Source organism: Thalassophryne amazonica, chromosome 8 (assembly GCF_902500255.1).
Source record: "Thalassophryne amazonica chromosome 8, fThaAma1.1, whole genome shotgun sequence".
In the NCBI taxonomy this organism is placed as follows: domain Eukaryota; kingdom Metazoa; phylum Chordata; class Actinopteri; order Batrachoidiformes; family Batrachoididae; genus Thalassophryne; species Thalassophryne amazonica.
The window spans coordinates 111477373-111491925 of record NC_047110.1 but is presented as its reverse complement, the minus strand read 5'-3'; the positions used below and the strand labels follow the sequence as shown (position 1 = coordinate 111491925).

Below are 14553 nucleotides of genomic sequence, written 5' to 3'. Positions count from 1 at the left end.
ATATGAGCGTTAATGTTCCAAAGGCTCAGTCTCTGCTAATCAGTAGTGCCTTAAAAGTATAATGGCAAAGTCTTCAAATACACCTTCCAGTGCAGTGGGACCCGGAGTAATACCATCCAAGCTCACCCACCAACTCCAGCAGCCCTGTGCCATCCTCGGGGGCCCTCAAGTGTTACAAGGATGCACGCACATAAAACACCCACTAAGTCAAGAAGGGACATACCTACTGGAAAACAAACACAGGTGAGCCAGACAGATCGCAGACATTGAACCAACCTCATAATTGGCCTATTGATCTTGTAGGCTCCCCAAAAGATTGTGGTTTACAGTCTTTCACACCCAGCAGCAGACTTTTCCCTGCAGTTACTGGAACTTTCCCCCGAGTCGGTCTAAACACCAGGTTTTCAGATCTTCAAATCCAACTTGTAGTTCAGTCCGACCCACAGTAGAACAATCACAGCTCACTACCCACCAACTCCAGCAGCCCTGTGCCATCCTCAGGGACCCTCATGTGTTACAAGGACGCACGCACATAAACACCCATTAAGTCAACAAGGGACATACCTACTGGAAAATAAATCCAGGTGAGCTAGACAGATCCCACCCCAGACATTGAACCAACCTCATAATTGGCCTATTCATCTTGTAGGCCCCCAGAAAGATTGTGGTTTGCAGTCTTTCCCACCCATCAGCAGATTTTTCCCTGCAGTCACTGGAACTTTCCCCAGAGTCGGTCCAAACACCAGGTTTTCAGATCTTCAAATTCAACTTGTATTTCAGTCCGACCCACAGTAGAACAATCACAGCTCACTACCCACAAACTTCAGCAGCCCTGAACAACCCTGTGTGCCCCAACTAACTCGAAAGGGACACAGCTACTGGAAAGCACACCTAGGTAAGATAGAAAGATTCCACCCCAGATACTGCCCAGGTTCATAATTAGCCTGTTGGTCTGAGGTCCCCCGAAGTTTCTTGCGATCTTTCCCAAGTGTCAGTCAGACTTTTCCTGCAATCACTGGAATTCAGTCCAAAGACAGGGTTTTATAACGAGGATGGAGAACAGCACATGTGAGTGAGAGATCTGTTTGGAATATAATCAATATTAATAATAAATAATATTAGAAAAATTACAAAAAATAAAACTCTTAAAAATTTTTGGACACAGTTACAATCATAATTTAAGCTTTTCAAGACAAAACTGCAACATGATGCTTAGTGAAGGGTAACTGAATATTTCTGATTTTTGTAACAAATTTAAAAATTGGTTTTACGATGTATAATCAATCATTTTTATCAGAGCAGCTGTCAGTTTTTTTCGGTTTTTAGAATGACATTTCTGAAATGCTGTCCATTATGCTTTGTTGTATTTTACAACAAAACTTTCTATAATTTAATCAGGTAATATTAAATTCAACAAATGCCGTCCAGTCTTTTTCTGAATCTTAAGGGTCAGCGGGGGGTGGGGGGGTTATCCCAGTGGTCACTGGGTGAGAGGTTGAGCTCACCCTGGACAGACTGCTAGTCCATTCAGGACTAGCAGCAAATTCTACAACCAGGTGGGAATTGATCCTATGACCTTCTTGCTGTGAGGCAACAGTACTAACCATTAATCCACTGTGCTGCCCTCTACAAATCTCAGTGTTTTCATGTATTATTGAACAGAAATAAAAAAGAAATTGTAGTCTTATTGAGAGAAAATTGTGATATATCAAAATTACCAAGAACTAAAAGCTCAGTACAGGTGACTCAGTGGATAAGGAGCAGCCTGCCACTATGCAGACCTGAGTTTGAATCCTGCTCATGCTACCGGTTTGTGTTCTTGGATAAAACACTTGATCTGCATTGTCTCAGTCCACCCAACTGTCAATGGGTATCATTCTTGCCTAACTGCTCTACTGTCTCTTGATGTCAAAGACAGAGGACCTAAAGACATGAATGTCAGCAGAGACATAAGTCAATCTCTCTGCAAGTTCTCTGCAGGTAGCATTCAGTCACTGATAGTGTGGATCACAGTCTTGAGCCGAGACCATCACACACACTGACTTGTCACTCAACTCCTCAAGAGCTGCAATCAGGGTATCCATAAATTTCCCCACATATTACAGTATCATCTGCAAAGTCAAGGTCGGTAACCTTCGGCTGGTTTCCATAACCCTATCCAAAACCCAGCCCATGCAAAAATTAAATGATGCAGAAGCCAGAACATACCCCTGAGGAACTCCAGAACTCACTGAAAGAGGTAGGAGTTTCTGCTCTTGCTCTGTACAGCACACAGTACCCATGTTGGCATCAGTTGTAACATCCAACAAGTTGTTGGGGATTCCATAAATTCTCATTTTGTTTAAAAGAATTGCCCGATTTACTGAATCAAAGGTTTTGAAAACAGAATGACAATATAGTGCAGACCAGCATCATGAAAGCGCCCCCCCCACCCCACTACCATTCCATTCATGTTTTATATTTATTTAATTTCAACTTTTTTACTTTCAGTTTTGTTTTTTTGTTTGTTTGTTTTTTGCAGTTAGACATTTCTCTTTGCATCAATTAACTCTATGTCTCTATCTGAGCTGGGCTATTTTTCCTGGTGTGGTGGCCCATCAGTCTACTACTATAAGCAACAGGTTGGTCATGATCATTTCCCAAGGTTCTTGAAATGGAACAATATCTCCACCTGGTGGACATTTACCATTAATGCAGGTGTAATAGAATGAATGCAGGTACAACAGAATTTCACCAAGAGCTCTATTCAGAGGATATACTAAATTAGTGTTTGACGCTCACCCAGGTACACTGCATGACCTGTTACCAGTGTTTTATCAACCATTCTAACTAGTATTACCAGTATTCTACCAGCAATCTGATTTAACAGACAGCAATGACTTTACAAGCTGTCTCCATCCAAACAGCAACTTGGTGTCTTTGTTCTGGCCACAGAAATGTCATCTGGGCACTCGTGCGTTGTGACTGGTGAAGCTGGGCTGTTTGGGCTGAGGGTGATCCGCCTCACTGCTGTCGGGCCTCCGTCCTGTGTGTCTTCTTGACATTTAGCACACTGAGGACAAATGCCCTGCTTGATAATTAAACTGTAAGATGTGATTAACTTCAAGGCTGTTGGCATGAAATGACAATAAAACCAGATTTACAAACAGACTACTCAAACGAGCTGTCGTACGTTCATCAAACATGGTAATAAATCCGTCCAGGCTTTTATATTCATATACGTGTTTATAAGGGAGCGTTTGTGAGTATGTCGTGTTTATTTAAATATCACTGTGTTCTGCAAAAAGGGTGTAAATCACATGAAGGCACTTCATGGATCTGATGTCTTTAGATGATATTCTGCATGCCACTGCTGCTGATTTAAAGCGTGACTCTCAGACATGTTGCCCTAAACCATAAAAAACAGCTTCAAAATACAAACTCGCCATCCAGTTTGCAGTAAACGATGTAAACTTTGCATATATTAATTTATGTTAAATATGAAAGCTACTTGTCTGAGTGCTGATGATGTTTAATTGTAAAACATTGGCATTTAACGTGAAGCATCATTGCAGGATGATTTATTTCACTTCCAGGGCTTTCTGTTTTGTGCTTTCATACTTCTGCTAAAGGGTCTGATAATGTCCTGCCTCTGCCCTTTTTTAAACGAATCCACCCCAAAATATAATAGTGCTTATTCTACATTACATCATCGCACCAGTGACACGAAGTTTGGTGAAAGTGGTTCTTCTAATGTGGCAAGTTTCTCAGTCTTTCAGGACTGGTTTTAGAACAAGCTGCAGTACCCTTGGCGGTCACCAGGCTGAGGCTTTGGAAATGAAAGAAATTGTCAAAGGAGTTATTTTCAAACTACATGTAATGCTAACCACACTGTCTGCTAATCATCCATATTCTTAAAAACTGGAACCAGTAAGAATGTCAGATCCAGTGGAGGGGGGGTCGGAGTATTGCAGAGCACTAAGGTGTGATTAAAATATGGTCAATTTTTTTGTATAAACAAAGACTGATTGATGAATACTGCTGCATGCAAAATTTGAAGATTTCCAGTGTTTTAAATAAAAAGTCCTTGCTTTGCTTCCAGCATTGCCTTAGAATACAGGAACGAGTCTGTAGTTATTTTTTTTTCCTGGGATGTGCCATTGGACCCCCTTAACAGGGAGGTGTCTTCTGAAAACACAAACAAGTCACCCTGGCCCCTGATTACACTTCATAGTAATGCCTCAGACATCATCTTTCTTTCAAACCATCTGCTTAGAAACTTCACTGTCATCTCTTATGAACATTTTCTTGCCTACACTGGAATGTCATCTGGGCCAACTGGCTTTCCACTCTTCATCTCTACACTTCCTGATTTTCTCTCTCTCTCTCTCTCTCTCTCTCTCTCTCTCTCTCTCTCTCTCTCTCTCTCTCTCTCTCTCTCTCTCTCATTTTATTCATTCATCAGCTCCTCAAGATACACCCTCCACCTTCTCAGCACACACTCTCCTCACTTGTCAGCATCCTTTGTCACTCTAACTTACTACACATCATTTCCAGCTCGGCCCCTCTGTCTGGCCAACCACTACAAGTCCTTTCTCCTTTTTTGTACCGTTTCTGAAGCCTTTGCTTCATCTCTTTCCATCATACCCAACACCTCTTGTACTCCAGTCTATTTTATTACTCTGTGATCTCTTCCCAGGCATTTCTCTATCTCAAAGGATCCAGAGGATCTCTCTACAAGTTAAATACAAATACAGATCGACTACTGATGGCTGAATCTATGAAGTCATTGAAAACCAGAATCTCACATAATCACAAACCCAGACACTCCCAACTCCTTACTCAGCTTCTCGAGTTTTGCAGTCAGGGTTGAAGATCAAATAACTGTTTACAAAGCCAAGGTCAGTAAATCTTTCCTCACCAACAGAGGCACCAGAGTCTCTAACTCAGCACCCAGTCCATGCACTGTAAACTCAAATGTTCAAATTAATTAAAAAGATTAAGTAGTGTAAACTCAAAGTTTTAAGAAAATGTTCTACTTACTTAAATATTTCAAGTTTATGTAACATGGTCTTGCATTTTGAGTAAATGAAACTCAGAATTTTTGATTGACTTGAACTAATTGTATATTAAGTAAGTAAAAATTCAAAGCATAACTTAAGCACAACTTAAAAGAATTAAGTAACCATATATATTAAAATGTTTGCGTTGACTTAATGAACACTTTGGCAGGGGTGGTTACCAAGTGGTTAATGCGCTTGGTTTGGTGCCGTTGATTGAGGCAGTTGATTGCCTCTGTATTTTTGAGTTCTGCTGACTTGTTCGGGTTTACATTGTGCAAGTGCTGAACACAGAAGGAACCACATCACATCCCTGTTGAATTCCAGAATTCAGTGGGAGGAAGTCAGACTCTTGTCTCTGTACATCTACCTCACATTTTAACATACAAACTTCAGACCCAGACAAAATTTGATCAAGTTTTAAGAAAAATTACTTTTATCTTGTAAATATATGAGTCTTTTAAATATAAATCTGTATCTGCTCCTGTATCTGGATTGTGCACAAAAACGTAACCATGTAAACTCTTTTCAGGATGATTTTAACCTCTTAAATTTATAAAAGTTGGTTTTATTAACATAATTAATTATATTCCAGGTCAGGTCATTCTCATGAAGTTGACTGAAAAACCAGTTAACAGTTTCTGAGTAATCCAGCTGGCGAACCAACAAACAGATGGAAGCGAAAGCATCATTTTTTTTTTTGGTGGATGTACATGAATAATTCCTCTTTATATGTGGGAAATAAATTGCTTAACTTGCATTTATGTCATTCTGTACAATCCTGCAGGAGCACTTAAACTTGTAAAACAACTCTGCGAGATAAAAGGCTCGCAAAAACCACTTTGGCCCAAATCTGTCACTACTCCCAGGAGATGCTGGCGAACACCCCCTCAGGCTGGTTTGGATTTTAAATTCATTCCTGACATGAGAAAACTCTTTAAAGTGGGCAGCTGTGCCAGGTGAGTGCATGTTTATGAAAGCCTTTCAAATGGGTGTACAGCTGAGCCTCAGTTTCACCTGCAGTTGGGATCGGTGGGGGGGGTTCTTAATATTCAGGATTTCATATCTACTTTAAAGAAGTGGCAGTCAGTGATCTATAATTAGCAAAAGCACTGGAGTTCTTTCCTTTTATCGCTTTGAACTGATTGAACTGGAACGTGAGTCGAGTCTAATAGTACAGCAGATAACTGTAAGAATTATTCAAATTCCGGTTTATAAGCACCAAAGTTTGACTGTGTATACCTTTTGGTACATATTGTAGAAAAATAATGTTAGCCATTTGAATTTTCAATCGGGGCCAAGTAGGGGTCAATTGAAGAACTGCATAGGGGTCAAAAAAGTTCCAGTCATATTAAAAGCTCTACCACATTATGTGTCTGGTTACAAAGATTCCAAAAAGGTATAGTTTGGGCTATCTGTGACTGAATGTTCTGAAGTTACAGGGTAAAAACAGCCAGCAATGGTGACAAAGGTCAGTTTCAAAAGTTAAAAGTTGCTCTAGTTTTGGTAAAAATGTGGTGCAAATTACTGGGTGAACTAATAGGATTAACAAATGGAATAGTTCTGACGTGTTGAATGTTTGGTCTCCAAAGTAAAGGTCAAACAATGTCGGACATCCATTGATTCTATGACATGTACTATGTTACCCGTAACATGATAACTAAGCATGACACATGGTGCAAACTATTCCTTTTTAAAATCCTACTAACTCAACCAATAATTTGGCATCATGTTTAACCATAATTGGTGCAACTTTAACTTCTGACCCCTGTACCTTTGTACAGGATTCCTCTGCAAATATTCTGTTTTCTGCTGCACTATAAACGCTGACAGACGACAGGAAAATGAGAGGATCCACACAGCCGAGTGGCTTGAGAGAGCTGCAATCCAGGTGAGATTTGATTCTGGGCCATCAGGGGAATATGTGGTTTCATCATCCCTGTGAGCGTTGCCTTCTGAGTATTTTTATCTGCCAACTCTGAGCTGTACCAGACTCGACAAACAAATGAGCTTCCTTTCTTTCTGTGAAGCCAGACGACACTCCCAGTATGAGGGGAGAAACCTGCAGCCAAATCCGCTGATGCACGCTCCATTTGATTTGCAAATGTCTCTCTGTAAGGCGCAGTATGTAAATTATCGAAGAGGTTTCAAGCACCTGGATTGTAAAATGTAACACGACTTGAAGCAGGCTGAGATAAAGTCATAAAAATGGAGGACAGCTTTGTCATAACAGCTGACAGGAGTCTCTGCACTCCAACCCATCACTTCCTTCCACCTTGATTTCCCCGAGGAATACATTATAACACGGCACATGACTGAGCAGCAACTTCCCAGGAGTCGGGATGTACCGTAAAACAAGCACAGTGGGCGTCTCTGGACTTGTCCACAACATCCTGATCGACAGAAGGATGGCAGACCTCCACAGCACTGAGACTCTGAGCTCATAACGGGCTGTTAACCGCTGTCGGTTTTGATGTTAATTATGGTTCACAGCAAAGATCCAGCTGGTGGCCTCAAACTATGACAGTCACGTATAGGTCTCTGTCCAAAAGCCAGCAGAGGACACATTCTCATTGGAGGCTACTTTCTGATTGATCAGAGTGATCAGTAACTGTTCCCAGAATCACACTATAAAATACAGTAACTTGACTTAACTTAAAAATAGTAGACAAACTCCTTGCCTCAGAAAAATAAAGTAAACTTAATGTGTCGTGGTACAACAACTGGTTTATTGTGAGTGTGCGATACTTACATTAAGCAGAGCAACTAAGAAATGATTTAAGTTGATGTGATTTATAAGCAATGCATTTTGTGTGCGATTTTGCAACAGGGGGATGATTTAGCACTATTTTACACCGGATGCCCTTCCCGACATGACTTCAGACAGGTGGATCTCGAACCTCAGACCTTCATACTACGAGGCACAAGTGCTAACATCTGTGCCGCCCACCTAATGAAACCAAGTATAAATTTCACTGAACTGAGAAATTCTACTTTTATCAACTGCAAGAATATTGATGTACACTCATTTGCAAAAGTTTAATGCCATCCATGCAACTGGAGTTTCCCCCCACAAAATGGACCAATATATTATTACAACAAACAAAATTATTTTGGAAATCATTTTTTATTGAAATTCACCTGTACAGTTTTCTTTCGTATGGAGTGAAAATGGTCCATTCCTTTAGTATTTAGTGTGTCCGCCTTTTGCTTTGGATAAACGGCTTGGATGCGGCGAGGCCTGCTGTCTATCAGGGAAACACAATATTCGGGAGTCATTTCCTTCATTCCAAACCGCCTTAATTGCTGCCCTCAATGCTTCAGTATTAAGCTGGCTGCTTTTCTGCAACTTTATCTTTCATGCAGGTCCAAAGATTTTCTATATGATTAAGATTCGGGCTGTTGCCTGACCATTCCAGTGTCTGCACCCCATTTTTTCTGAGGAAGTCTGAAACGATCTTGGATCCATGGCAAGGTCCACCGTCATGCATGAAAATTTTAGTCTGATGCACTTCCATATGAAGTTTTAATTTCTCTTCTAACAGAGCTTTGTACCTGGGTCCATTCATTGTGGTGCCTGGGTCAAGAAAATTAAGTCCAGCTGTTCCCTTTTGCTCATTGCACCCCAAATCATTTGACTTGGAGGGTGTTTCATGATAGATATTGTGTACCTTTCATTGAACCTTTGTCCTACTGGTCTTTACACATGTCGCTTTCGGACAGCAAACTGCTGCAGCAGCGATTCATCAGAAAATAGGACTTTAGCCCAATCTTCTACTGTCCAATCTTTGTGTTTCTTTGCAAACGTAAGTCTTTTATTTTTCATGGTCAGTGTCAACTTCAGCTTAGCAGCAGGTTTATACGATTTTAATCTGAATTCTTGGCTCAAACAATGTGAAATGGTGCTGATGCTGACTTTAGTGCCATGATTTAGCAGATTGGCTCGAATCTTCTTGCAGGAACTACTCAGTGACCTGATTACTGACCTTCGAATAATGTGGTCCTCCCTTGGGGTGATTTTACAAGGTCTCCCAGAAGGGCGTTTGTCACCATAACGTTCATTGTTCTTGTATATTTCCATTGCACGGTGTACAGCAGGTCTGCTAACTGATAGTTTCTCAGCTATCTTTCGTTCAGAAAACCCTTCTGGTGCAGAACTGCAATTTTGTCCTGTTTTAACAGTTGACAATGATGAGTTTTTTTGCCCATAATTTGGATCGTCCAAAATTTAAACAATCAAAGAAATCTAGATGACTAGCTTGCCTAGTTCACTAGGTTAAAAGATGATGCAATTCCAATCATGGGATGATGCAATAGCTACTATAGGCTTCAAAATGGCTTTTCTGAAGGAGTGGCATTAAACTTTTGCAAATGACTGTACATTAAATATTCTTGCAGTTGTTGGACAGAACTGCTGATCAATAATAAAAAAAAGTCACTGTCACCATTATCTTAATTTGTAATAATAATATAATACCTGTAAATATTTGTCAATGACGTAGAGTAGAAATTAGCTTGAAAAAATAAATAAATAAGTAGGCTACTTCAGTCAGTACAACAGTAAATGAACTGTTTTGCTGCAACAGTTCCAATTACTTATTTTTCAAAATTAACCAGAGAAGAAAAGCCCTAAGAGATATATATATATATATTATATTGATATATATATATATAGATATATATAATATATATATATATATATTATAATATATATATATATAGATATATCTATAAATCTTTCCATAGGGGCGCTACAGAGAAAGTTTGGGAACTATTACTCAAAAAAAAACAAAAAAAGATTGCAATGTGACAGAATGTCATCAGTTTGCAGAATTTCTGGAAGCCAAACTGACCCTGCAAAACCTCCGCTGGTATGAAATCTGACTGATAAATGTCAAACGCATTCAGGCGGCAAAACAAAACGTGAACGAAAATCAAAAATACTGCTGGAGCATGTGTGTGCGCGTGCGTGTCATGGCGGTGCCTTCGAATATATTTATTCCACTGTATTATCACATTATTACCCCCTAAAATTCCTGTTTTTTTAAATCACGTTTATATATTATTGTTTGAGCGCAGCACTCATTCGTGCAACTGAAACAACGTTTTGATTTAAAAAATAATACAGCAAATAAATAAATAAAATAAAAAGTTTCCTACCGTCGGTGTCGAAATGTTTCCCAGATGTCCAGGAACTGGGAGGCGGTGACCTCGGCCAGGTGGAGGTGAGGAGGCTGCGCTTTTCTTTGCCAATGGTTACCGCTGAAGTCCGCTCGTGCGTCTCCGCTCTGCGCACCGCAACGTGTGAGCGCCGCGCGCCGCCCGCCGCTTTTTAAAACCGTCGGCGCGCCGCCGGCAGCTGCGCCGCGGCGCCCGCTGGGGGCGCACCGACACGCCGCTCCGACCACAGGCGGCACACGCGCGCGTGTGCACGAGAGGCTGTTGATCGGGGATGCAGCGGGCGCGTGCGAGAGATGATGTTGGCTGCTGCATTTATGGTTTGGCTCCCGCGCGCTGTCCCCGTGCAACAGTGCGTGCACCTCAGCGTGCACACTCTTAATTAGAATTCGCGCAGTAATGACTTTGCCCACAGAGGCTGCAGGCAGCTGTGATCAGGACATAATGAATGCAAATTCTGAATGGAGGAAAAAATAACTTTTTATTCATTAATGGCAGACAAAAACAAAACAACAACAAAAAAAAACATCACTCCTCCACTCAGTCACTGCTGAGGATGATGATGTTCAAGATGAAGTCACAAGCTGTAATAAGCAGCAGGGCAGGTATCCTCAAAGGCTTCACACTTTCACACTGCTGCGTGAACTCTCCTCCTCCAAAAAGAAGCTTTTCACAGTTAAGACAATTCATTAAAAAAATGAGGGGATCGGATCCGTTTCATGATCCATTTAGGCTGAACAGACAGTAAGACTCTCCTGATTTTCTCACTCATCCCAATAAGGTCAAGGTGAAGGTCAAGGTCAGGTTTATTTATAAGCACATTTACAGTCACACTGCCCCAAAGTGCTGTACAATAAAAGGAATTAAAATTATATCAAGTTAAATACAAGAACAAAATAAATCAACAAAACAATAAAAAAAAATGTGCAGTGTTCAGCTCATCTTGTATTAAAGCCAGTGCAAAAAGATATGTCTTTAAAAGAGTCTTAAAAGAGTCAATTGAAGGAGCCAGTCGGACATTCAATGGCAGAGAGTTCAACAAGAAGCAAGAAGGTTATGTCATATTATGCCAGGCCTGCACGTGGCGCTGTAAAGGCTCCACAAAAACCAGAGGAGACATGGAGCAGGTGCAGGCACAATCTAAGAGCATGTATCTTGTTGACCATGTTGCTGCTCCTTGTAGCAGATTTTGCTGTAATAGCTTAGGTACACAAACGCAAAACTGTAGTCTGCCATTGTTGTTGTTCTTCTACGGTACGTCCAGAAAGTATTCACAGCGCTTCACGTTTTCCACAATTTTTTAATGTTACAGCCTTATTCCAAAACGGAGCAATTTATTTTGTTCTTCAAAATTCTACCCACAACCACCCCATATGACATCATTTTATTTTCAAATTCATTAAAAATAAAAACCTTAAGCCCTGGGCTCACTGAATAATGAAGGATGAATAATAAGCCCACGTAGCATGCTTTTTGGGGGGTACAAGTCCCAGTTATTCAACAATCATGGGAGAATAGCGGCTCTGAGAGGCTCTTAGAGGCAGAAATTTTGGCTAACGAGGCTCATCTCTGAGCGTGGCGCTAATTTCAAGAAGTTAAAAATTAGCAACAACAGCGTGGGGCAGTTTGTGTATGGGGTACTATCAGGACAAATGAGGAGTATACACTCTAAGAAATAAAATGTTGAATTAATTAATGAAGTTAGGTAACTTTCTCCATATACATATTGGCAGTTAGAAGTGCAAACATTATTGTAGTTGAAATTAATTAAATCAAATGAAACTTATTACTTAAATCCCTCTCCAATTGTTCTGTCTGAGTTATTTTCATTAGTTACTTCATCCAAACCATCAACATGTCTATTAGACCCCATTCCTACCAGCTGCTCAAGGAAGCCCTACCATTATTTAATGCTTCGATCTTAAATATGATCAGCTATCTTTATTAGTTGGCTATGTACCACAGGTTTTTAAGGTGGCAGTAATTAAACCATTACTTAAAAAGCCATCACTTGACCCAGCTATCTAGCTAATTATAGGCCATCTCCACCTTCCTTTTCTCTCAAAAATTCTTGAAGGGTAGTTGTAAAACAGCTAACTGATCATCTGCAGAGGGAATGGTCTATTTGAAGAGTTTCAGTCAGGTTTTAGAATTCATCATAGTACAGAAACAGCATTAGTGAAGGTTACAAATGATCTCTTATGGCCTCAGACAGTGGACTCATCTCTGTGCTTGTTCTGTTAGACCTCAGTGCTGCTTTTGATACTGTTGACCATAAATTTTATTACAGAGATTAGAGCATGCCATAGCTATTAAAGGCACTGCGCCTACAGTGGTTTGAATCACATTTATCTAATAGATTACAATTTGTTCATGTAAATGGGGAGTCTTTTTCACAGACTAAGGTTAATTATGGAGTTCCACAAGGTTCTGTGCTAGGACCAATTTTATTCACTTTATACATGCTTCCCTTAGGCAGTATTATTAGACGGCATTGCTTAAATTTTCATTGTTACGCAGATGATACCCAGCTTTATCTATCCATGAAGCCAGAGGACACACACCAATTAGCTAAACTGCAGGATTGTCTTACAGACATAAAGACATGGATGAGTTATTGTACTTGGCCCCACAAATCTTAGAAACATGGTGTCTAACCAGATCCTTACTCTGGATGGCATTACCCTGACTTCTAGTAATACTGTTGAGAAATCTTGGAGTTATTTTTGATCAGGATATGTCATTCAAAGCGCATATTAAACAAATATGTAGGACCCGCCTTTTTGCATTTACGCAATATCTCTAAAATCAGAAAGGTCTTGTCTCAGAGTGATGCTGAAAAACTAATTCATGCATTATTTCCTCTAGGCTGGACTATTGTAATTCATTATTATCAGGGTTGTCCTAAAAGTTCCCTAAAAGCCTTCAGTTGTTCAGAATGCTGCAGCTAGAGTACTGACGGGGACTAGCAGGAGAGAGCATATCTCACCCGTGTTGGCCTCCCTTCATTGGCTTCCCGTTAATGCTAGAATAGAATTTAAAATTCTTCTTCTTACTTATAAGGTTTTGAATAATCAGGTCCCATCTTATCTTAGGGACCTCGTAGTACCATATTACCCATTAGAGCGCTTCGCTCTCAGACTGCGGGCTTACTTGTAGTTCCTAGGTTTGTAAGAGTAGAATGGGAGGCAGAGCCTTCAGCTTCAGGCTCCTCTCCTGTGGAACCAGCTCCCAATGCAGATCAGGGAGACAGATACCCTCTCTACTTTTAAGATTAGGCTTAAAACTTTCCTTTTCGCTAAGGCTTATAGTTAGGGCTGGATCGGGTGACCCTGGACCATCCCTTGGTTATGTTGCTTTAGACGTAGACTGTGGGGGGGTTTCCCATGATGCACTGTTTCTTTCTCTTTTGCTCCGTATGCATCACTCTGCATTTAATCATTAGTGATCGATCTCTTTTTCCTGGTTCTTTCCCTCAGCCCCAACCAGTCTCAGCAGAAGACTGCCCCTCCCTGAGCCTGGTTCTGCTGGAGGTTTCTTCCTGTTAAAAGGGAGTTTTTTCCTTCCCACTGTGGCCAAGTGCTTGCTCATAGGGGGTCGTTTTGACCGTTGGGGTTTTTCATAATTATTGTAAGGCCTTGCCTTGCAATGTGGAGCGCCTTGGGGCAACTGTTTGTTGTGATTTGGCGCTATATAAGAAAAAAGTTGATTGATTGATTGATAGTAATACTGTGAGAAATCTTGGAGTCATTTTTGATCAGGATATGTCATTCAATGTGCATATTAAACAATATGTAGGACTGCTTTTTTGCATTTGCGCAATATCTCTAAAATTAGAAGGTCTTGTCTTAGAGTGATGCTGAAAAACTAATTCATGCATTTATTCCTCTAGGCTGGACTATTGTAATTCATTATTATCAGGTTGTCCTAAAAGTTCCCCGAAAAGCCTTCAGTTAATTCAAATGCTGCAGCTAGAGTACTAGCGGGGACTAGAAGGAGAGAGCATATCTCACCCATATTGGCCTCTCTTCATTGCTTCCTGTTAATTCTAGAATAGAATTTAAAATTCTTCGTCTTACTTATAAGTTTGAAATAATCAGGTCCCATCTTATCTTAGGGACCTCATAGTACCATATCACCCCAATAGAGCGCTTCGCTCTCAGACTGCAGGCTTACTTGTAGTTCCTAGGGTTTGTAAGTGTTGTATGGCTGGGGGGCCTGGCTGCCTTTTTGTTTCTGTCTTTTGTTTTTCCTTCCAGGTGGCTTGCATTTGGGACTGAGTGGCTGTGTAGCTGAGTTTATCAGGACCTCACCCTGATCACCTGAGGCTGATCAC

The 14553-nt window shown here is 40.6% G+C and overlaps 1 protein-coding gene across 1 annotated transcript in view; it reads right to left on the bottom strand.

Annotated features, from left to right (window-relative positions):
* The window catches only part of calb2a (calbindin 2a), a 66277-nt gene that overhangs the window by 41824 nt on the left and 9900 nt on the right, over positions 1–14553 (bottom strand). The window contains 2 exon segments of the mRNA XM_034177270.1: positions 10200–10218; positions 10220–10311. Coding sequence (XP_034033161.1) covers positions 10200–10218; positions 10220–10311 — 111 coding nt within the window.